Here is a 24331-nt window from a genome sequence, read left to right on the forward strand (position 1 = left end):
ACACTCACAGGATATCAACAGCGTGCTTGTAGGCGAACCAATGCAGATGTGCAGAGAGCAAAAGGACAACCTCTCCCAACAGGTCTCTAATGCTGCAACTCCTGACACTTTGACCTCAGGGGCCACAACCCCGGAACCCGTGGACTTTGAGAGTGAAGTAACTGGCGGTCACATAATGAGTCAGGAACTGATTTCCAGATTACAACAACTAGCTGACCAAGTTAGCAGCTCCCACTCCTCCACCTCAGAAGACGACCACCACTCTGATGACCAGAGCGACAGCGACGAAGTGAGGGATGAGAGGAGGTGCGGGGGGTGGCAAGGAGATCAGAATGAGCATGTGGACACCAGAGGAACGGAGGACGATGACGACTATGAGGGAGAGTGGAGAAGAGGGGAGGGAAAGGGTGAAGACGACATTCATGTGATGGAGGGCGTACCGGCAGTGGTAAGCCTGAGTGAGGGAGAGAGGGAGGGAGAGGAAGAAGAGGAGGACGGAGGGGAGGAGGAGAGGACAGAGCGTCTCACCTGCCAGCTGCGCGTGTTAGAGAGCCAGGTCGGGGCTAACCAGTTCTCATCCACAGAGGATGAGCTAGACAGAATCGGCCTCGGCGAGGAAGAGCGGGAGGAGAGAGAGGAGTTGGGGTCGAAGCTGTGCAGACTCACTCACCAAGTCAGCGCCACCCAGTACTCGTCCACCGAGGATGAGTTGGACAGTCTCGGCCGAGCGGAGGAGGCGACGGAAAGGAATGAGGAGGTCGATGAAGGAATCCTGTGGAGGAGGGAGAAGCAGGTGCACACGCTGACCTGTCTAGTCAGCGCCTGTCAGTTCTCCTCCACCGAGGATGAGCTGGACAGAGTGGGAGAGGGAGAGGAAGGAGGCAGGGGAGAGGAGGTCAACAGTGGAGAGGCTGAGGTGGAGAGGGAGGAGCCGCAGTTCGACACTGAGTCCAGGAGAGAAAGCATTGGGTTTGACTTGGATTTGAATATGTTTGAGGCGGTGTTGGACGAACTGAAGCAGCCAGACGGGAATGGAGACGAAACCAGAGGAGATGACGTGCAAGCAGCAGTGACCGGGGACCTGCTGGACAGCAGGGAGAAGACGGAAGATGTGAGGACAGAGAAGTCGAGAGAGGTTGAAACTGGGAAAGAGGCAGTGGACACACAGGAGAAAGCATCCAAATCAGAGGTTCACGCAGAGAAAATTGAGAACAAAGCTGCCGAGAGGATGGTGATTCAAAGCACAGCAACAGAATTCCAAGAAGAGAGCATTGTGGACGGAACGGTCATGGCGGAAGAGGGGAAGGCAGAGGAAGAAGAGACAGGAGAATCCACAGAGAGGACGGGGACATGGGAGAGAGCACAAAGTGATGAGGAAGATGCAGAGTTTGACAGAATCATCAGTAGCATGCTGATGCTTTCTATGGATGAGATGCATGTACACAAAGAGATGGAGAGACCGGCAGAAATGAAGATGAGAAGCAAAGAACCAGAGGAGAGAAACGAGAACAAGAACGAAACTGTCCAAAGTAAAGAAATGATTGGTAGAAAAGACGAGAATGAGTTACAAGCAATCAAAAGTGAGCATCAGGAGTTAGAGACATATCAACGTGTAACTGATGCACAACCAAAGGAGTGTACACTGCCTGACAGGGTGACGAACAAGAAAGAGGTGGATGAACCCAAGTGGGTGAACAAACAAAACATAGAGGTGGAGGCAAGAGAAGAAAAGACACACAAGGAGGTTGCAGAGGAGGAACGGAGCAGAAAGGAGGAGGAAGCGGAGGAGACAAGAGAGGAAATGCCATCAAAGGAGCCAGTGACAAAGTGGGAGGGAGATGTTCTCGGGGAATGCGGAGGGGACCCACGTGCAAAGGAGCCAGCGGAGGAGATGGAAAAAGAACCCGCGATGAGAGAGGAGGAAGGCCTGGAAGAGGAAGTCCCCACTGACCAGGAGGGCATCCTGTCACCTCAGGAGATCCAGAATGTAAGGACCGCAAATCAGAGCAGGATTTTGACTTCTCTCACGGTGGTGATACCCTGAGCAATCTCTCCAGATAAAGACCCTTAGAACAGGCAAAGAGTGGCACAAGGTGCTTATATGATTACGGCATCAATGATGACGCAGATCGTTTGGTTGTTAAAGAGATGCTCTGTGTATCATGATCTCAAGACATAAAGTCTGCAATACAAATAATTAAACAGCAGCGACTAACACTTTTCACTTCATACTCCTATTATACTCCTCTCTCTATTAATCCTCTCTGATTTTTCCTGCCTCTGTTAGGATAGAGACCAAGCAGTAGTGAAAACAGTACACTTTATATCAACATTGATAGTGCAGGTGAGAATGTACACACTACAGTACTCTGCTTAGCTAATAGTAAAGGTTCTTACTAGACTTGGGAGCGTTTATTTCGTGAGATAAATCAAATGAATTTAAACTGCTGTTTGTGTCACGGGTACATCCACACAGAATGTGAATATTACACTGTGAGAAGGCGATGTAATTATTATAATTGTTTTTCAAAACAAGGTCCATTTTTCATTGCACATAAAAGCAACCTGTATGAGTATCACCAAATCATTACTTTGATGTGAAATATTTTCGGATCGTTTATTCATCACGCTTCCAGTGTGAAAGGACCTTAAAAGGATCCCTGGCTAATAAGCCAAGTATGCCTTAATGCATTATAATTGCCCTCTATAACTAAAATGTAAAATTAAAAATACCTTAAATATTTTATTTATTTTAGAAATAGTTCTACTCAAAGGGGACAACCATAGAGTTATAATATATCTAGAGGGCGGACTGCTCGGCACCCACCAATTCATTTCAATGAAAGTTGCTAACAAGCGCATGAAGCGCCTGGAAGTACCTCTACTTCCTGGATTGGCTCCAATATAGAGCAGGCGTACTAGCGTTTCAGACGATTGAAGCATGCGCTGTAGCGTTTTAAATGCGGAAGTATTGCAATCTCAGATTTGACCACCAGGCGACGTGTTCTACAGAGGTTCTGGGGGCTTGGGGACAATGCCCTTCACAAGTTGATGATGTCATTTGTCCACGAGTGCCGCGCTACGAGCTTGTAGATCTGCTATTTTTTTTTAGATCGTGAAAATGTGTGCAAATCTTTGAATATATATATTTTTTAAAGCGAACATTTTTAACTCAAATCTTTGCTTCTGGGGGGGTCCCTGGAACAAGATATTTTGATGGGGGTCCGCGGCCAATTACATATAATTTTGGCGGTCCTTGACATGAAAAATATTGAGCACCACTGATAAAGAAACATACATTTTTCAGAATACTGTTGAGATTTAGGAGACATGTAGAATCGGCTTCAGGTCTCAATGGGTTAAGGCATATTTGGCTTATTAGCCCTCTTTTTTTCTGAGGGCATTTGATCTTTCCCCATGTGTACCTTAATGTAATTTGTACTGTATGTGCTTGTGTGTGTGTGTATGCATGCATGTGTGCGGTGCTATACAGAGGTACTCAGCGTTGTCACTGTGCAGTATCACCACTGAGGTGCTGAAGGTGTTGAACGCTACAGAGGAGCTGCTACAAGGTGTGGAGGGCCGAGAGGACAGTAGCACCCAGCCCTGCATCCTCTCCCTGCCCCCTAACACTGACCCCAAGAAGCTGGACCAACAGTTCTCCAGGATGGAAGAGAATGTGAGGGGATTCAACATAATTTGCTTTTATGTTTAACCACTTAAACCCTCTATTCTTAGTGAAACTGACCTGAGTTGCAACTGTACTTGTGCTTTCTTCTGTCTACCTCAAATCTTGCTCCCAGAATTTGGATGCTGAACACGTCGCACTTGCAATCCATTTCACTCGAATTGCTGTATACTTTATTTTAGGGGTTTCACTGATGCTGTTCTTTTGAGACAAGAGACACAACAAGACACAACAAGAGAATACTGTACAGTTGAATTCCTACTATAGTTCTTGGTATTGTTGCAGGATCACATTCTAAAATGTAGAAAGGTATTGCTACTTGATGTTGACTTGCTAATATTGAAAGAGCCTTCTAAGACTTTCACTTACGTATAATCAGCAATAACTCATACTTTAAAGGAGCTACACCATGAATTTAAAAAATAATAATAATATTTGATATCATATTGTTTATGTCCCTCAAACGTTTTTCAAAAGGTTTGAGTCTAAATCAAGCCTCAGATATACTCATTCCAACTAACTTGGCTTATAAAGCACTTTCACCTGCAATACCACATTGTCCTGTTTGGCACGGGGCGCTATTGAGCCAGTTTGTATGCATGTCATGTCCTGGTTCTGTGTGGAAAAAGTAAAAAAAAAAAAAAAAATTTAAAAATGAAAAAAAAAATGTTTTTTTTTTTGAGGATTTTTTTTTTTTTGGTTAGAACTGAAAAACGGGAGGAATTGTTCCCAGACGTGACGTAGGGTGGGGGAACAAATCTGACGGACTGTTTTCAGACCAATTTACATGAAAACCACAGATAGCCTATGAAAGCCTGCATGCTCGAAGTCGGGTATTTGTTGGAACAGAAGAGAGGTGGGGGAGACCAAAAACACACAAAAATGAAGAAAAAGTTAAAATTCATGGTGTAGACCCTTTAAAAATGGAAGACATCTCATTCTGTAAAGAAACCTTTTCAGCTGTGTTAACCTCTTATTGTTCTAGGTGTATGTGGCTGCAGGTACGGTGTTCAGCCTGGAGGCAGAGCTGAGTGACCTGGAGGAGTGTGCCAGGGGTGTCAGCGATGCCACTTCTGACAAGGAGTTGTCATTCCTGGAAGAACAGGTTGCATCAGCAGCTGCCAAAGTTCAACAGTCTGAACTACAGGTGGGTAGGGACAAGCTTAATCTGATAACATAATTCTGCTACCTGTATAAGTTATTTTGGCGATGAAGGCATTTGCCAGAGTGTGATCTTTAATACTACTGTGTTCAGAGATGGTATCAAGGCCATGTCCCCAAACCACATGGAACCTTGCTGGTTTAAGGATCAGACCTATAGTCAGTTCAATAAGAAACACTCTCGTCTCAGTAGATTAAGATCACCATTTATTGCCACAAATGGAATACAGTTAAACTTGGCGTTAAAGCTCCGCTCTTGGGAGAATATTCACTGAATTTTGTCGAAGCAGCCTGCTAAGCATATATTCAGAGAATGCTTAAGCAAATCCCCCATAGGGATACAATGTGAACAATAAGCAGTATTGTGACATATTAGATGACTTAGCAGATATACATGATAATCACCAGTATTTTAGCCTATACAGACTTTAAACAAGCAGATATACATGATAATCACCAGTATTTTAGCCTATACAGACTTTAAACAAGCAGATATACATGATAATCACAGTATTTTAGCCTATGCCAGACTATTATCAAAAAAGGTGGAGGCTGGGGTGGAGGAGGCAGCTTAGCAGAAGTGGTCAGGCAGCAAGACCAGCAGAGACCTAGAGAATTTGAACCGTATTTAAAGGAACCTTTCTGCTAATGTGTGAGCTGTGATTGGAGTATGAGTGAGTGACGTAATGACCAGCTGAGGTGTGAATGGGGAATAGAAAGCTGATGTTCACATCAGCTGACTGACCGCTGGTTACAGCTTTGGCGTGCACGACTTCTGTGTCCTGCATGAACTAACGCTATGCTTCATTTATCTTGCCCTTTGTGTGCACTGCACACATTCATATACAATATATTTCTATGAATGCTCAAGAGACCCTGAGCTTTTAATGTTACTGGTGTACATAACTGCTTTTACAGCTATTTTAACATGTATCCTCTCAAATGTGGTCTAGATATCTGACATCTCGGTTAGAATTGCTGCTTTGAAGAACGCAGGGTTAAATGTGGACACTCGGCCACGCTTAACCAAGGCCAAGGCCGTTCCAATCATGGTACTGTATGAAAATATGTTATGATTAAACTGCAAGCTAGTAAGAAATGTCTACGTGTTGGATTAAGACAAGGACGTCACATTTTCTAATGCTTGTCCTTGCAGCCAATCACCCTGGATTCAACAAGACAGCTTAGGAGACGGCTACCTGCACCACCAATGAAAGGTAATTATTTTACACCAGTTTGATCTATTCACCAAGACATTTTCAGCTTTCAGAGGTGAGATAGCTTCATAGTTTATTTGTTGTTGTTATTTTTATCTCACTTTTATATTCCAGAGAAAAATTGACATTTAGACAATGAAACACAAATGCACCGTATCTTTACTTGACCATGTCCCAAAGGCAAGAAAATCTAGGATGACACCCAGACAGTGCCATGTGCAAGACCCTACCAAATGGGAACCAACCGCTGCATTATCTACTGTACAACCACAGCAGTGCCTCGACCCTGTCACTCTGCAGACTTTATACTGTAGGTCACATTGTGGGACCTGGTGCTATCTGCCTTAAATCTAAAGTAGGGCTGGGCAAAATATTGATGTTATATCAATATTGTGACTAGATGTTGTCTGGGATTTTGGATATTGTAATATCGTGACATGGCATAAGTGTGGTCTTTTCCTGTTTTTCATCTCTTGAGCCCTATTTTATACTTAATTCTTTTTTCAAAAATAGCTGATCTACAAGCTCACAACGCGGCACGATGTGAATATTTTTGACAAATAACAAAGGAACACATTTATCACAATACGATCATATTTGGTCAAAAATATTGTGATAATTGATTTTGTCCATTTTGCCCAGCCCTAATCTACTGTACACTACACCTCAAAGAACACAGCTATGGCACAGTATGTTGCATTGCTAAATATGGTTGTATCTTCAGACACAAAAGTCTTTACTTTCAGCTACTTTCAGTATTCAACATTCCTCAGAATTCCTCATGGGTTTGGAATTGATTTCATGGGGCTGACCGACATGAAACTTATTCAACTTAGTCATTGATGTCCAGAGAGAAAATAGTTTGGGAATTAGTATATAGTATACTTAAATTAAGATTTTACCATTTTTTATAGTGTGCACCTTATGGGATGTCAATCATGTTTTGTTTGTTGACGTTTCAACAATTTAGTGAAAGAAGCCATATTTATTCAGTACTATAACAGTACGGTTCTGTTATCTTCCCAAACCAGTTGTGTAGCCTCTGGACAAAATCTGTGATTAAAACTGCACTTATTTTATATGTTTGCAAAATTAACAGTTTATAGATCATCAATGTGAATAGTTCAAGAATATTAAGGATGTGGGAAAAACTATCATATACTAAATCGATAACTTGTTATACTGAAAACTATTGATTACAGTAATTGTTGACTACAGATAATAATACATGTATTTAAATTTTAATATGTCACAGCAATCTGTACTGTTGTTTGGTCTTTATAGCCTCCAAATGTACATGTTTAATGTGTGCAATAAATCAATCAGTAAATTGGTTGCATCGTTTCAGTTTATTCCCACTATACTGGAATATAATAAATACAAATATATACGTATATTTTGACAAAGTTTAAAACTTTTGTTCCACTGAAGGTGAACATTTTCTCATTAGTTGTCATGCAAGCACAGGACCTAAACCGTTTCACTGCCTCCTTTAAGGTACATGAAGGTGGGTGAAAAAAGGTGCGGAATTTCGTCTGTATTTTTGAGACGAGGAGGATATAGCATCCATGTACGACATTCCTGAATCTGAAGGAGGTGTGGGAACAACACACAACAATTCTGGAAAATAACAAGCCGTCTTTGGAGGCAAACATACACCATAATAAAACATTTTAATTTTCAGCCTATCCTTTAGGATATGTTGCAGTAAACACAGGTGAATGACCTGAGCAGAGAACAACACAATAAGTTAGTTTCAGTCGATTTGTCACTCTGTGACATCCACGTCTTCACACATACCTGTCACCAGACAGAGGAATATTTACATTAGTACAGATTTATGCTGTAAAAAAAAAAGAAAAAACTTTCCTCTCATTAGTCACAGTCAGTCCTTGGAGGAGTAATGGCTCAAAGCAAATACAATCATACAATACATTAAAAAAGAAGCCACATTGTTGTAGCTGAGTCAATTAGTAAAAATGTATCCTATGTTGAGTTACAGGTGTTGTATGTGATATTTCTTTGTTTAAAAACAAACTTTTAGTTTAAAAGTTGAAGCTCTATATTCCGATAGTAATCTCCCGATATCTCTAGCTCTAGTAAACAGATGATACATTTTTCAGGTCGAAATACACGTTTTATTCAATCAAGAGAGAGAACCACGGATAGGTCAGTTATCAGTTTATATTTTATAGTGTTCCAGTTCCGATTTTGTCTGCTCATTTTTTTTCATCACTTACAATTTCACTTGTATAACACGTTCTCTCTCCTCCTGATTGGATAAAATTGGTATCCCGATTATTATCTTTCATAAAGAGCTGGAGACGGGAGACCCCTGTTACTGAACACTCCAGTAATGATTACTATCGGAGTATAGAGCTATTTAACACTCAAATAATTATCACTTACACCACCTTTATGTTACACATTTTACTTCCATCACCTTCTCCAGTTCCAATTGACCCTTTGTCAAGTCCTGCCCGTGGTCCCACCCCTCTTTGCACCGACTGGTTGCTGTTGGACCAAAATCCTCTCTCCATCCACTACCATTGAAAAAACGTGTTTTTCAGTTGTATTGATATTTATGACTGAGGCTGCTGATTGGTCCCTGACCGACCATTGCCGGCAGGCTGGCAATGAGTCAGTTCTGTCCTCAAGCTCAACTCAAGCAATAGACGAACAGAAAGCAATTCAAGGAACCATTCAACCAATTCAAGGAAGAAACGCTTCCGTGCCTCCAGCGCATAAAGAGAACCAGCTCTGTCCATAAAGACTCCCGGGATACACACAGTAGTTCTAGTCAGGAGTTGTCTGAAACCAGAAAACGCTCCCTTTGATCAGGAACGATAAAGCCTTCTTTTTGTTCGCTCTCTCTTCTACCTGATATGATGAAGGACTGTTTGGGGTCTATGACCACAATGCTGTCTTTTTCCTGGCCAGGGGCCTCCACCTCAGCGTAGGAGGGGTTCCCTGAACCCCGACGGAACTTCATTACTGGCCAGCGGGTGGGGCGCCTCTGTTTGGAAATGGGCAAAGAGAAAGGTGGAGACTGTAAATAGAGAGGTCAGTTAGGGGAAGATTGGATGCATTACCTGGGGGGAATATTAACTGCGTGAACCTTACTGTTCCTGTTCTGCGCAAGGGCGTCATTTGGGGTCCCAGGGGATGGCAACTGCCGCCCCTAGCGTTCACATTTAACCTCAAATTCAGTTCTTTTAAGCATACAGTATTTTACTTCTGAATATTTTTGCAGATTATAGATGGACCCCGACTGCATCAGAATCCACGGCCGTCCGTCTACATGTGACACACACGTTATAGAGAATATAGACAACCATACATTCATCAGCCATTTTCAAATTGGCGTCCCTATTTTGGACTATAGAACACACATTTTCAAACATTTTCTTTTCTTTTTTCACTCGCTCACACACACACACACACACACACACACACACACACACTGACCTCCATGAAGAACAGGCTGACATTGGAGGTGGGGTGGTTGTACAAGTAGACAGTCAGAAGGATGGCGCTCACCATGATGACCATCACCAGGATGACACCCACCAGGAGACCAGTCTGGAGCTGCTCCTCTGTGCCCTCCGGGGCGTCCAACTCAGTTGCTGTGGCACAGAAGATACAGTTCAAATGCACTGCTTACTGAACTTCATCTAATCTCATTTGCAAATAACCATATCGATTGCATATTATTTTATGAGTGACGAATTATGACAGTGGAAGTTTATTTGACAGAACACTGTAAAAAGATACCAATGTTTCTCAACCTTTTTTGGGCCAGTGCCCCTATCCAATATCCAGGTCCTTTACCGCCCCCAACACCCAATTAAAATGTAAGACATGTCTTTATTGTGTATTGTGATGCTTATATCATGTAGAAAACATCTAATCGATTTACTTATCAGATTTTACTGAACTGTTAGGATGTGATTATTATTATGCAATTATTAGCCTACTGCCCAGGGAGAAAGTAGACTTGCAAATGGGTATCAGGCCCTGTCACATCAGGCCCCTCTCACAGCACTGAATGGCAGGGCTGTCATGGCCCTGTCACAGGCCCCTGTCATGTAACCATGTTACCAGCCCTGTCACACAGTGCTTTGAGAGGGGCCTGATGTGACAGGGCTGTGACAGATCCTGACATCCCTGTGACAGGGCTAAGACAGAGCCTGACAGCTTGTCACAGCCCTGTCACAGGGATGGGATATCAGGCCCTTGTCACATGATATTGACCATGATACTGACATCATCACTCAGTATAGAAGGCTCATTAGGGTGAGCATGTTCTTGCCACAACTTAACCTCTCTGGGTTTGTGAGACTAAAACACTGGGAGAGAGGGGCACTTGAACCTGCTTAACCTGCAGAGGCTGCGGTTACCTGACCTTACCACTGCACCAATGGTAACGCCACACTCTTGACAGATTCTCCTAGTGCTCTTGAAGTGTACTTCTGGATATTAACTTTCAAAACATGCTCTGTATTTAAGAGAGGACCTTCACCAGCATAACCATGGAAGGCGTGGAAATCGAAAAAGTAACCTCTGTATTCAAGTTCTGAGGACCTCAACACTGTACACACAGAAACTTCACACTCTAGGCAGGTTCTCCTAGTGCTGAAGAGTACTTCTTGGTGTTAACTTTCAAAACATGAACCTGTAGTTAAGAGAGGAACTTCCATGGAATGCATGGGAATGAAACAAGGAATCTCTGTATTCAAAGTCTGATGACCTCACCACCACATTGCAGAACTTTCACACACTTTACAGGTTTCTCGTATAGTGACTTTGAAGTGTTCTTCGGGATGCTGGCCTTCATAAGATGCTTTAGAGTTTAAGCTGCAATCTGTAATTTTCATGTCTTGTCCGAAACCTTGCGTGGGAGACGAAATTTCTGCTGTTCTCCCAAGATGGAATCCCTGCTTGGCTAGGAGAGATATTGCACTTAGATGTCCTACCCGACACCAGGGTCTACATTTCTCAATGGAAGAGTAGGGAGACCACCTCCAACCACTGCAGATGTACTACATAATGTATTAATAAACTCTACCATGCCGATTTTTTAAAATAACAGGAATTTCAAGGAGCACAACATCGGTGCCTATACATCGGTAAAATAACTTGAATCATCACTTTTTAAATAGCTACAGTAATGAATAACCACACGTTAAAATGACAATAAATTGTATTGTGCCGTCTCAGGCTGTGTAATTTCATAGTTTATGACTTTCTTTCATTCATGTTTTATTAGTTTTGTCAACCCCGTTACAAGGCATTACTATGGAAAAGAAACAGGGTTGACTGCAATAGGGTTTATAATTTCAAGCTAATTTGCTAATTACAGTACTTGCTAAACATGTTAGCTAAAGCTGTGTACTTTGATTTGAAGCGTTATTATTATGTGTACATATTGATTATATTATGAGCAATACATGATTGTTTATATTTATATGTTACAAATTCTAAACTGTATTTACAATGTTTTTTTGATGAATGTAACTAGGGATGACATGAAATATGGGGACACTGATAAACTGATCTATACTTTGGAGATATATGAAAAACACTGTTTACCAATAAGATCATACTTAATGTAAAAAATATATATATATTTTTACATTTAGCTTACAATTGACAAACTAAAAGTCCTGCTGAAGTAGAATGATGGACAGGCCAAAAATCTCATCCTAATCAGCATAAAGGTTATTTTAATTATTTATAATAATTGACTTTAATTTGATGTTATATTGAGGAGAGAGGACGTAGTCATTTTATATATAAAAAATAATAATTCATAGTGCAGCACAGTGCCATACAGTACAGTTCAGTGCCGTACAGTGCTATGGTACTGTATAACACTGTATGGTACAGTGCCATACAGTACCAAGAATCAATGCCCCCCCCCTGTAGCATTCAGAACCCTGCCATGCTCCACCCACCATCGAACTGCTGTTAACCTTGAGATTACTCTAAAGAACAACTCTACCTTTTCCTTCCAGGAAAGAGCACATGTCAAAACAAACCGCCCCAGCCACACAGGCAGATACACATCCATACCGTCATCCCTCAGCAACTGGGCAGAGTATGCAGTATTTAACATGACATTGTATATGCTCATCTATGAGTTAACAGTGGGCTGGCAAATAGCTGACCACTTGACCCTCAAACTGTCATACCTCTGACGGAGTCTGAATAACTTGGGCCAGAATACCATGCAGTGACAACAAACAGTTACTGACGAGATGAAAATAAATAACAGTAGCCCTACCCTGTGCAGAAATAGTCCGGAATAGGAAGTGACTGCATGGTCTCACAACAGCACAGATAAACATGGGCAAAAACAGTGAGACTCATCAATGTAAAATGATCCGGCTTGGTGTGCAGCAACTCATACTTGCTGCACACTTAAGATATAATTAAAGCTCATAATAAAACCATGAGCACATAATGTAGTAATGACCTTTTACATACTGTAATAATGAATGTGTAATGTAATACATTATTACATTATGCGAAAAGCCATTATTACGTTATGCACTCATAATGTAGTTTTATTACATTATGAGTTGCTACGTGGTGGTAAAGACATTATTAGAAACTAATTTCAACCTCAGCAAATCACGTCTGTCCAGTACTGTAACTATGGCACATTCTTCAACACATTCTCAGCATCACTTGGCAAGTTCATGGAGTCTATATTGCATTGATCTCAAGGCAACATACACAACATCACGGCAATAATACCTGCGAGGGCAGTCATTACTGGGCTTACGGTTTGTGTACTTCTGTGATGCCAATGGTACAAGGCAGCGGTAGCCATAGACACAAGAGCTTCATACCCATAATGTGTGCAGTGGTGGAAAAAGTACTCACATTTTTTACTTAAGTAAAAGTATCAATACTACAATGTAGAAATACTCTGTTACAAGTAAAAGTCCTACATTTACTTGAGTAAAAGTACAAATGTATTGGCATCAAATTGTACTTAAAGTACCAAAAGTAGAAAGTACTCACTATGCAGAATGTTCCGTTTCACAAGTTTTCAAATGTGTAAAAATATTTTGAAAATAGCACATCTACAAGCTCACAATGCGTCGCGATGCGACGCATTGTGAGCTTGTAGATCGGCTATTTTCAAATGGCCGAAATGTACAATATTTGCCTCTGTTTTGGAAGAGATGTAGTCGAGTAGAAGTAAAAGTATTGAGAATTGGAAATACTCCAGTAAAGTAAAAGTAACCCAAAATTGTACTTAAGGGCGCGCTCCCACCGCACTTTTATTTTACCTCTGGGGCAGAATCTGCCAATGCTTTGTCAATGTAAATGCGTGGATTCACGCAAAGGCGGATCTTTCCGCCTGTCGCGCAGACCGTGCGTATATCCGCTCTACACGACTTGCTGGAGGCAGGAGCTGATTTTCCCCCTCTGCCCAATCGGGTGTGTTGAAGGCGCACCGTCCCAAGACTCAGGAGGCACCATGGTGCTCAAGCATAGTGCTCAAGGCAGAAGGCGGTGCGGGCTACGGGGAGGGTCCTGAAAGTGAGTGACAGGCGCGTCACTCCCGTTTTTTAGAATCCGCTGGCTGCAAAAAACTGTGGCCGTGCACAACCTGCGTTTAACGCTAGCCGACCATGTTTTGGTGGGAGCGCGCCGTAAGTACGCAATTACTTTCCACCACTGAATGTGTGTACTGTCTAAAAACACTTTCTTCAAAGCAGTGCATGCTTATGAAAAAACAAATAGACTCCTTTGCTGACAAACAGATCCATTTCACTGCAGACATTTTGATTGGTAAGCATAATGGAAGGTAATAACATTCATATTTTTATTTTGTAATTGTTACATTGTGCCAGTAAGGTAACAATTACAAGTACAAGAACCAACCTTCCGTAGGTGTGCTGGTAGTTGACTGGGGAGTAGCTACAGATCTGTTGGGTGTAGAGCTGCTGATGGGGCTGCTGGTGGTGGAGATCTTTGTAAGGGGAAGGGAGGTGGTGCTGGTGGTCCTCTGCTGCAACGTGGTCGAGATGACGGGAGTGGTCACGTGCACAAGGCTGTGAAATGTGTTGTGTGACTTGTTCATAACCGGGGTGGTGCACCTAGGATCCCGTCTCTGCAAAAAGAAGGACCGATTTATATTATTATATTTTCTTGTAGAGAGGTACAGCCAGTGCTGATGCAATTTAAGAAAAAATAATGGGCACCTCCTCTTGGCAGCCTGAGTCCACCCAGTCCTGTCGATAACGGTCAAAGCCACTGGAGCATCTGACAACAGGAAGCACAAACCATAGGATATCATGATTGCGAAGAGGACATTGGTGTCGCTTGGTGTATTATTGTAGATATTATTTGAAGACTACAAGGTATTGCATTTATTGTAGTGAAAAATTAAAGAACACAAACACAATTCTCTAAACTAGCAGGGCATAAATTGTGTTGTAACTTGTATTATAATTAAATGAAATATGATAATCAGAGCCTTTTGCAGCAAAAGGTGGCAGAAGTATAGTCATGCAACTATCGACTCTCTCTCTCTCTCTCTCTCTCTCTCTCTCTCTCTCTCTCTCTTTTTTAATGCTATAGAAATGCAACATATCTCAGACAATTACAGGGTTGATATAGAGAGTTGAATATGTGATTGCATTTGAACTTAAAACAATTGCTGCGTACCTTTGCAGTCGGCTACACCAGGTGCAGTTGAAGCCAATCTGAGACGTGACACATGCGTCACAGCTGGAGAACTGGTGACATGCTGGGAATGTAGAAATACAATGGGCTGAGTGAGAAGAGTCAGAGGCAGAAGGACAGAGCCTTGCATAAGATAGTGTACAGTAGCTGTGCAGCTTGCGTCTAAACCATGGTTCTTCAACAGTTTTTCTGGCCAAGGACCCCTTAGCTGATAGAGAGATGAAGAAGGCACCCCCACTACATATTTAAACTTTTTCATATTTCATTGATAGCCTCATAGACTTTGTCTGACAGCCCTATCATCAGTGTTGTGTAAATTCAAGTTTTTGTTTATTTTTTCTATTAATATGTACTGTAGGGTTAATGTAAATACAAAATATTTGGTTGCCCCCCTGTGGAAACTCTGAGGACCCCTTAGGGGTCCCGGACCCCCTGTTGAAGACCCATGTTCTAAACTGTTAGTAAAGATGACTTACTGGGTAGAGGTAGCATCTCAATGGCTGTAGAATTGGAGATCTTGGATTTTAGGATGTCTACTTTGTGGTACTCATAGATGGTTCTCCTCCTGACGTCTGCACCAAGAACATATGACAGTGGGCAGATCCTTAGTGTTGGTATTACATCACTTTTGACAGAAGAACATCTTGAACCTTGAATTTAATTCTACCTTGAATTTAGCAGAATTGCAGAATTAACAGTCTTATAACTGATCCCTCAAAAGATTAATTAATGTATTTGGTTCCCTCTGATGGCAGTGATACATTATCAAAGTTTTTATCTCTATATTCTGCTATACTCACTTGGAATCTGCTCCAAATCATGAAGCACCACAAATGCATCTGAGAGGCCCACTTTAACAGGGTGATTATTTGCACTGATGTTGTTGATGTCAATGGAGATCTATGAAAAAATAACATAACAGTAATTAATGTAATGTAATGTCCTGTAATGTAATGTAATGTAATGTAATACGATGAAGAGGAGTGCCACCTCTTTGTAGGCAAAGATGATACGGCCGTCACTGTGCAGGGTGGTCTGGAATGTAAAGGTTCCCAAGTTAAAACTGTCCTGTAGATGAACATGGTCCCATTGCACCACCAACGCTGTGCCTAAACACACACACACACACACACACACACACACACACACACACACACACACACACACACACACACACACACACACACACACACACACACACACACACACACACACACACACACACACACACACACACACACACACACACACACAGACCAAAATGTCAGTGTTTAAATGTTAAATACATTTGATGCTGCTCAGCCTGTGTGATTGTCATCTGATACTGTCCAACATGCTTGCGAACATTTCCTTTGAAAAGGCATGAATGAAATGATAGCACACCTACAGTGAATTTTTCCACCTATGCACACAATATCAGTACACATCGTTGCATAGATCATAGATCCATAAAACCGTAACTTTTGAGGAAATGGAATGGAAATGTTGAAAATAATGAAAATAGACGATCTAATGTTGCGACGCATTGTGAGCTTGTAGATCGGCTATTTTCACTTTTTTGCATCCTATACTTGTTAGTTTCTTTTCCTCCACTTAGTAATATGCTTAAATTCAGCGGTCGTCTCGTCTGATCTGAGGTCGTAAAGCAACGGTTTTACTGTGTACAGCATCACCCTCTCCAGTACAAATGTATTTCTTCGGTGGATTGCTTTCAATGTTGGTCTTCCCAGCAACTTATGTGTTAAATTAATCTTACCGTTGTCACAGTAAAGCACAGTGGAGTTTTGGGATAGGCTGGGGTCAAAGTTCGCCATCAGAGGAGCAATATACTGAGTGGCTGTTAGCATCCTATGGATGATGTCTCCTGTGTAAATGAAACCTGTGAAGGAGAGCACGCAAACAAGCACAAGCACACACACAAGCACACACACACACACACACACACACACACACACACACACACACACACACACACACACACACACACACACACACACACACACACACACACACACACACACACACACACACACACACACACACACACACACACACACAGGTCACCTTAAGTTATTTTGTAGGGCATGAAGACACACTGGATATAAACCATTTCATGACCTTACAATTGTATGGTTCCATCTGATATTCTGGACTGAAACAAAAAGGTTAATTTCTTAAAGCTTCCTACTGTATATTAGTATTGCGATCAAAAATGTATAAATATTGCACTGTACCTTATTCCATGTCTCAACACATTTTAGTCATTTATAATTCTCCACTCATAATTTGCAGACAAAAGATGGAGTGGTGGCGTAGCCGTAGAACACTTACCTCCAGTTGCCACGGTGATTTCCTTTAGTATATGGCCATAGAAAGGAAAGTCAAAGGACAGATTCACTCTCTGAAAGCAAAGGAAGGCATATAAGAGAATAAGAAAATACACACAAGTATTGAGTTCAGACTTCAGACCCAGTGTGTCTTTAGTTCTATTCTGTTTGGAAGAAAATCGATTCCCTGAATTAAGATTGCGACGATTCCAATCTTGCCTTCTATACATTTTCACTTTTCTCATGTATTCGTCCATTGGCCATTTTATACACAGAAGATAAAGACTAGCAATGATTCAAACTATTCTCATGAACAGAGTCCATACCGCTGCTTGTCTGTGGGTGGTGGACAGGAAGCCATGGACCTTCCAGTTGCTTTCTTCCATCTCATCAATGTCCACCCACAGCTCTCTGCTGGCAGGGTCTCCTGAGCCGTACATTTTAGATGTATAGTAGATGTGATCAATGTCCTGTCAAACGAAAACGCTATTGTTGAAGCCAGTGGTGGACAGTAACTTATGGAAGTCCATTGTTCAAATTTTAAAGAAAAAAAATGCTTTTTTTGTGACTTTTTGTGTGATTACAATTTGTTTTGCAAAATATTTGGGGGCCCACTTGCAGTATCCTCACGGCCCACCAGTGTCAACCCCACAGCTTGAGAATCACTGGTCTAGAGGGTTTAAGTTCTGCTCTAACTGCTCATAAATAGTGCACCATACTGTACAACAATATTCACCTACCACTATCTGTGTAGCATTGCCATGTCCTTCCTCAGTCAGCAGGTCAGGGTCAGACTCCTCTAGCTGGTGCTGATCTCGGTAGTGGCCCCTCTTATCAACGGCCCAACTAGGGGACACAGACTTGTTCCTTGATGCCCATCTCCTCCACCTCATCTTGGGGCCCTCTTCATTTATGTCAGTCCCTACTTCTGGAGGGGCCAGTGTCTTGGTTTCAGGCTGGTAGACTCCTATGGATCACAAAGGAGGGCCTATGTTCTTGTAACAGTGCTTAGTCACCTCTTTTGTTTTTTACCCATTCTTGATTTTTGTGTTTGAGAGAACTTTTAAGGGTCAAAATTTGCCTAAAGCGTAAAACCGTCTGGACTTTTGAGCTTCTGCGGTAGAATTGGCGGAATCTTTAATGGCCTATTCAATGCGGAGGCCCCTTTATATCAAAGATATCCTCTAGATCAGGGGTCTTCAATGTTTTTGAAGACCCCTTAGCTGAGAGAGAGATGAAGCAGGGACCCCCACTACATATTGTATAAAATTGTGTCGCAGATTCTACAAGCCGATCTACAAGCTCACAATGCCGATCTACAAGCTCACAATGCCTCGCAGCGCCAGGCATTGTGAGCTTGTAGATCTGCTATTTTGGCTGAAGTTCTCCATAGAAAAGGGTAGGGTTCAAGAGGTTCATGTAAAATAAACGTTCCTATCACACAAAGATTTGGTGGCCCTGTAGTAACTCTGAGGCAGATGCACTAGCTCTCCCTCCTCTGAGGACCCCCTAGGGGTCCCCGGACCCTCTGTTGAAGACCCCCCGGTCTAGATGAAGACACAGCACTTCCAATCGTGGGTGCTATCTGCAATGGGACGAAAACAATCCCCGACCATCACCATGTGGCAAACACACACATGGTCACCCCATCATTCTCCCTTCCAGTGACAACTCTGTGTGCTAAGACTCTCCTTCACAGCAGAGAGTGAAGGAATGTCTCACATTCCTCACACCAACAGTCCCAGCACAAGGGATATGGGGGAGTGGCACTATTAGCAGTGTGGCTCTATGAGGCCTGATGCTCTATACTTCATCTTATACATCAGTAACAACTGTTTTAATGTTAAAACGGTGGTGGAGAAAGTAAACATTTTGTCATCTCATGATGGAATGACATTTATGCGCAATAACTTTATAATAATATGACCATTGACTTAACGGTCAAAATATACCTAGCTTGATATCATGTAGGCCTATGTTTGTTTGTCTGGATTATATTTTATTCTTAATTTTTTTTTAATTGTCTTTTTGGAAAAGAAAGTAAGAAAACGATAACAACGTGGGGGGAGGGATGGGGAAAGGGAGACAATTCAAAAATGTCTAACTGCTCTGACTTGTCAATCTTAACTGAAAATAATAAAGATATTTATAAAAAAAAAATATATATATATGTTAAATTTCAACTCTCTGCAACATTTTTGCCACAAAAAAAATAAGATGCGATAGAAATATGATGCTATATGATAGGCTTACTTGATGTGAATGAGGTGCAACATGGACAGGACCAGAACACAATAATTGTGTAGCTCTACAATACATCATCAAATACATTTTAGAAGCCTACAGTACCTTACTCTTATGGAAGTGTCCTGGGGCCATAGGCTTATATAGACTGCAATGTTGATCACATCAACATTGCCCTCTCATGCCATGTCTGATTAAAAAAAGAGCGATTTTGAGACTTACCATAAACACACATGATCTCCATCTGGCTGATAATGAAGTGTAAAGCCATCACCATACCCGTGGTGAGATGCACTATCCTTAATGCAGTAACCATCATGCTTCCCAATCAAAGTTCCAACTTCACAAAACGCGTAAATGTGCAATTCTGACGTTTAGTCTGACTCTCTTTTTCTTAAAGTTGTCCGGTCAAAAAAGGCTCTGCTTTCTCAAAGAAAAGAAAAAATCCGTACAAGTCTTATCGTGGACAGCGAAATAGTGTTGCATTATGTAGCCTATAAATGTAAAGTTAGTTGACGATCGAAGCCCCGTGCGTAAAATAGCCTAAAAAATGTATTCCTCGTTAATTCTTTGGCGTCCCTTTCTCTGTAAAGAGATCCATGCGATACTGCAGAGTTGAAGGCCTATTTATCCTTGTATATGTGCGATGAGGGCTTGAAGCTTGTATGGCAGACAGTAGTTCATCATAATGATAAGCAGTGCTCTTACAGAGAGATGTTGCGAGGAGGAGGAGGAACATCGCTGCGTCAGTAGAGTCTACACTACAGCAGAGAATGAGCGGTTGTGGAAGTACTCAAGATTTGTATTTAAAGTAAAAGTACCAATACCACGATTCTGAATTTACTTGAGTAAAAGTACAAAAGTATATTGGCATGAAATTGTAGGCCTACTTATAATAAAGGTACCAAAAGTAAAAAGTACTCAGTCTCAAACTCATTGTGCAGAAATGTCCCATTTTCAAATGTTCAAAATGTGTAATAAATCGTTTGAAAATAGCAGATCTACAAGCTCACATTGCAAAGCAACACATTGGACATTGTGAGCTTGTTGATCAGATCTTTTCAAATAGTCGAAGTATATTTAGGCCTGAAGGTGAATGTATGTTTTGTATTGATAATCAAAATCTACAAAGTAACTAGTAACTAAAGTTTTCAAATAATTGTAGAGGAGTAAAAGTATAATATTTGCCTCTGAGATTTAGTGGAGTAGAAGTAAAAGTACTGAACATTGGAAATACTCCAGTAAAGTAAAAAATACCTCAAAATTGTAAATGAGTTACTTTCTACCACCGCCAAGTTAAAAGCTTTTATGAAAAAGTGAATGTTCCACACACTGCAATTTGTGTCAATATCCAAAACTCTGCGCAATAAACTTCAGACCCAGTGTGTCATCTTGAGGCCGTACAAACAACGGTCACCAGACATGTCGACCCAAGACAGGTCGACCAGCCGCGATTTTGAGACAGCTCGACCCAGATCGACCGGGTCTGGTTGTCTGAAGTAGTAGCTCTGTGTAACCCCTAGAGGGTAGTAGAGTACAAGGTACAAGGTGACGGTGAGGGAGGTCCTGAGTATATTTATAGTATATTTAAGAGTAAATATTGTAAGCATGCTCCCCCAGTTGCATACTTTGTTTTAAGAAGTGTTATAGTATATTTAAGAGTAAATATTGTAAGCCTGTTTTGTCCTCCTCTCCTCTAAAATCATTTGAAAGTAGCAGATCTACACTAGTTGCCATCATTAAACACAACACAAGAGGTGAAATGAATTAAAGTAACTGTTCTTTTATTTGACAAAACAGGGCAGTGTGAAACAATTTCAATGATTGAAAAAAAGGTCAAAAATAGTAGTATATACAAAACAATGTGAAATAAAATGTATATTACAAAAAGGCTGAGTCTTTGTGCACTATTTCAGTCATACTATCAAAACAATTTCAATGATTGAAAAAAAGGTCAAAAATATTACAAAAAGGCTGAGTCTGATCGAATGTGCACTATTTCAGTCATACTATCAAACTATCAAAAATAGTTATATACAAAAAATGGGGGAATAAAAAAGAGAAAGGAGACCAGGCTAGACCTCGCTGTCCGCTCTTGCCAGTCCGACCCCGTGTGGCATCGTGTTCACCTCAGCAACAGCTGCCAGCAGCTGGGTGATGTCCAACTCCTTCATTGCATAGGCATCCCATAGTTTCACCAGTTTGCCCTGTGTGTCCTTAGTTTTCTTTCGCTGGTAGCGTGCCACCATATCCATTGTGACGAGACGTTGTAGGTGTGAGATTGTACCAGCTTCTTTGTACAACAACGACACAAGCAGGTACAGATTCAAGCTTGGCCGCTGTGCTGCGTTGTTGAGTCTGTAGTGCCATCCCTCCACATCGTTGTTGGTTCGGATGGCTTGTCGGTAAACGCACCACTGCTGTGGTTTCCACTGGCCATTCATCCAGGTGTCACGGATGTAGTCCACAAGAGGTTCTAGCCGTTCTGTCGACGTCGATGTGTGGCGATTGAATGCGTCTACTATCTCACCGGCCGGGATGTAGGGCAAAGCAAACAATTGCCATGTTTACACCACACTGTCCAGAGATTGTGTGGCATAGCAGCAGACATGCTGTGCTTTTAAAGACGATTTCAGGAGACATTTGCATACCATTAATTGACCATTAGGTGAGAGGTGTGAGGTGTGAATCTATGTGTGTATCAAAGGTGCTGATGAAATGGGCCATTGGGGATGGATGATGGTGCTGATGATGATGGCTGATAGCCTTAGGAATGTGATTGATGTTGTTGATGGCCAGTGTCTCTGTGTTTCTACATATTCACCTTGTAAACAAAATGTAAGTAAGATGAAATATGCAATAGAAATTAAATCCCAATTACTCCCAATTACTCAGTGTGAGTACTCAGTACGAAATGAAGTTGCTTTTTGGATATCTCACACAACACTATTTCAGAACAGGATTTACTTTGCAGGATTTATTCATTTGATTATGGATTTTTAGAACGAAAGAACCGTCCCACAAAGATTATTTTGGAGAGTGCTGGCAATGGCAGTGCTGGCATGACAACATATTTAAAGCATTTGATTTTGGAGCACCACACACTATTTAAGCATTTGTATCCACACAGAAATGTAATACTGAAGCATCACTTTATGATCCATTATCCATCTGCTATAAGGAAAATTGGCCCATTACTACATATGTGGTGTATGAGGTTTGAAGCTAAACACAAGATGTTTAAAGATTATTTTAAAAAATTCAAAAACATAACAAAATCACTGGCTAAAAAGCATCAGATGACCATTGCTCATCACTGGGAAACCTCCATTCTCAACCACAATGAGTATGGGCCAATCAAACCTTTTTCCCTCAGTTGTGAAAATGTGGTTAACAATTCTAATCTTGAAATGATCTTGTCAAAAGAGGTTTTCTCAACCACTTGGGTTAAAGTAGATGGTGTTGAGTATAAAGCTGGACTTGTTGTTTGCAGTGCAATAGAAGAAGACATGCTAGTCTTTTGTCAAATAAGTGACATACTTTTAGTAGAGGACCACATTTTGTTTTTTTCAAGCAAGCTATTTACAGAGAAGTTTGATGAGCATCATCATGCATTCAGAGTATCAAAAAGTGAGGCAAGGTGTATAATTAAACTGTCTGAACTTAAAATGTATACACCATTTGATGTTCAGAGCTCATACAGTGTTTCAGATGAAAGTTTGTATGTTATACCTTCATTCATAATGTTGGAATGAATGACAGAAAAACTGACTGGACTGGGATATTATTGCCAAAATAAATGTTTTAAACTGTTTTAAAGTGTTATTTGTCTAATCCCTTTAGTGTTTAACTCTGGTATAAAGAGTAAAACATTTAACAACACCCCACTTTTTGCTGTGTACAAATAATATAGTGTATTCAAAGCACAGCATACAATCAATAAAGGCATTACCATTATAACTATAACTTTTCTTATATATCAGACTTTTATACTTCATGTGATTATTCACAAAACCCCTAGGAGAGGTCTTACTCTGCTATGGGGATGGATGGATGATGGTGCTGATGATGATGGCTGATAGCCTTAGGAATGTGATTGATGTTGTTGATGGCCAGTGTCTCTGTGTTTCTACATATTCACCTTGTAAACAAAATGTAAGTAAGATGAAATATGCAATAGAAATTAAATCCCAATTACTCAGTGTGAGTACTCAGTACGAAATGAAGTTGCTTTTTGGATATCTCACACAACACTATTTCAGAACAGGATTTACTTTGCAGGATTTATTCATTTGATTATGGATTTTTAGAACGAAAGAACCGTCCCACAAAGATTATTTTGGAGAGTGCTGGCAATGGCATTGGTTTGAATTCTATTCAGACATTGTGTCTTGTGAAAAACATCCCACTGTTGTTTGGTGACATTACTCCTGCAGGGAACAAAAACTGGAATTTGTTACTGTTGCTACCTCAAATAATGAACATAGTGTTTTCACCTTCTCTCACTCTAGGCATGACAACATATTTAAAGCATTTGATTTTGGAGCACCACACACTATTTAAGCATTGTATCCACACAGAAATGTAATACTGAAGCATCACTTTATGATCCATTATCCATCTGCTATAAGGAAAACAAGGACACGGTCATATGCTGTGTAGCATACATATTCACCTTGTAAACAAAATGTAAGTAAGATGAAATATGCAATATAAATGAAATCCCAATTATAATATTTGCATCTCATATACGACAACACTGACATCAGTCTGCTAATGTGTAGACTGAACGTCACTTTATGATGTTCTGTAAACGGCCTCTGGGTGGCTCCCTTTAGCTTCCATTAGCCTCCATTAGCTTTGTAACGAGTGCAACAAAAACACCAACAGTCCCACACCAATACAGTCTTGAAGCTAAAGCATTCATAGAAACGTATTATAACATGGCAACTTTGCACTTTACCTGAAAAGGGGAGAATAAAGTGAGT

At 41.1% G+C, this 24331-nt stretch overlaps 2 protein-coding genes across 2 annotated transcripts in view; one reads left to right on the top strand and one right to left on the bottom strand.

The window, feature by feature from the left end:
- The window catches only part of myripa (myosin VIIA and Rab interacting protein a), a 33278-nt gene extending 25929 nt beyond the window's left edge, over nucleotides 1-7349 (top strand). Inside the window, exons 11-16 of the mRNA XM_084057629.1 lie at nucleotides 11-1987; nucleotides 3494-3679; nucleotides 4674-4835; nucleotides 5803-5901; nucleotides 6006-6066; nucleotides 6247-7349. Coding sequence (XP_083913755.1) covers nucleotides 11-1987; nucleotides 3494-3679; nucleotides 4674-4835; nucleotides 5803-5901; nucleotides 6006-6066; nucleotides 6247-6260 — 2499 coding nt within the window. The 3' untranslated portion in view covers nucleotides 6261-7349. The remainder of the gene's footprint in view (nucleotides 1-10; nucleotides 1988-3493; nucleotides 3680-4673; nucleotides 4836-5802; nucleotides 5902-6005; nucleotides 6067-6246) is intronic.
- Nucleotides 7350-8866: 1517 nt separating this feature from the next.
- On the bottom strand, nucleotides 8867-19761 carry plxdc2a (plexin domain containing 2a; the record flags this gene model as incomplete). Its single annotated transcript, XM_084056811.1, has 13 exons — nucleotides 19566-19761; nucleotides 17840-18066; nucleotides 17426-17569; nucleotides 17104-17173; nucleotides 16529-16651; nucleotides 15763-15881; nucleotides 15573-15672; nucleotides 15249-15344; nucleotides 14755-14836; nucleotides 14289-14349; nucleotides 13969-14197; nucleotides 9535-9692; nucleotides 8867-9082 (listed from the first exon to the last, which is right to left on the bottom strand). The coding sequence occupies exons 1-13, from the start codon at nucleotides 19660-19662 to the stop codon at nucleotides 8867-8869; spliced, it is 1722 nt and encodes a 573-aa protein (XP_083912937.1). The 5' UTR covers nucleotides 19663-19761.
- Nucleotides 19762-24331: the final 4570 nt, after the last annotated feature.

Source organism: Gymnoscopelus microlampas (genome assembly GCF_963454915.1).
Source record: "Gymnoscopelus microlampas genome assembly, chromosome: 5".
NCBI classification, from domain to species: Eukaryota; Metazoa; Chordata; class Actinopteri; order Myctophiformes; family Myctophidae; genus Gymnoscopelus; species Gymnoscopelus microlampas.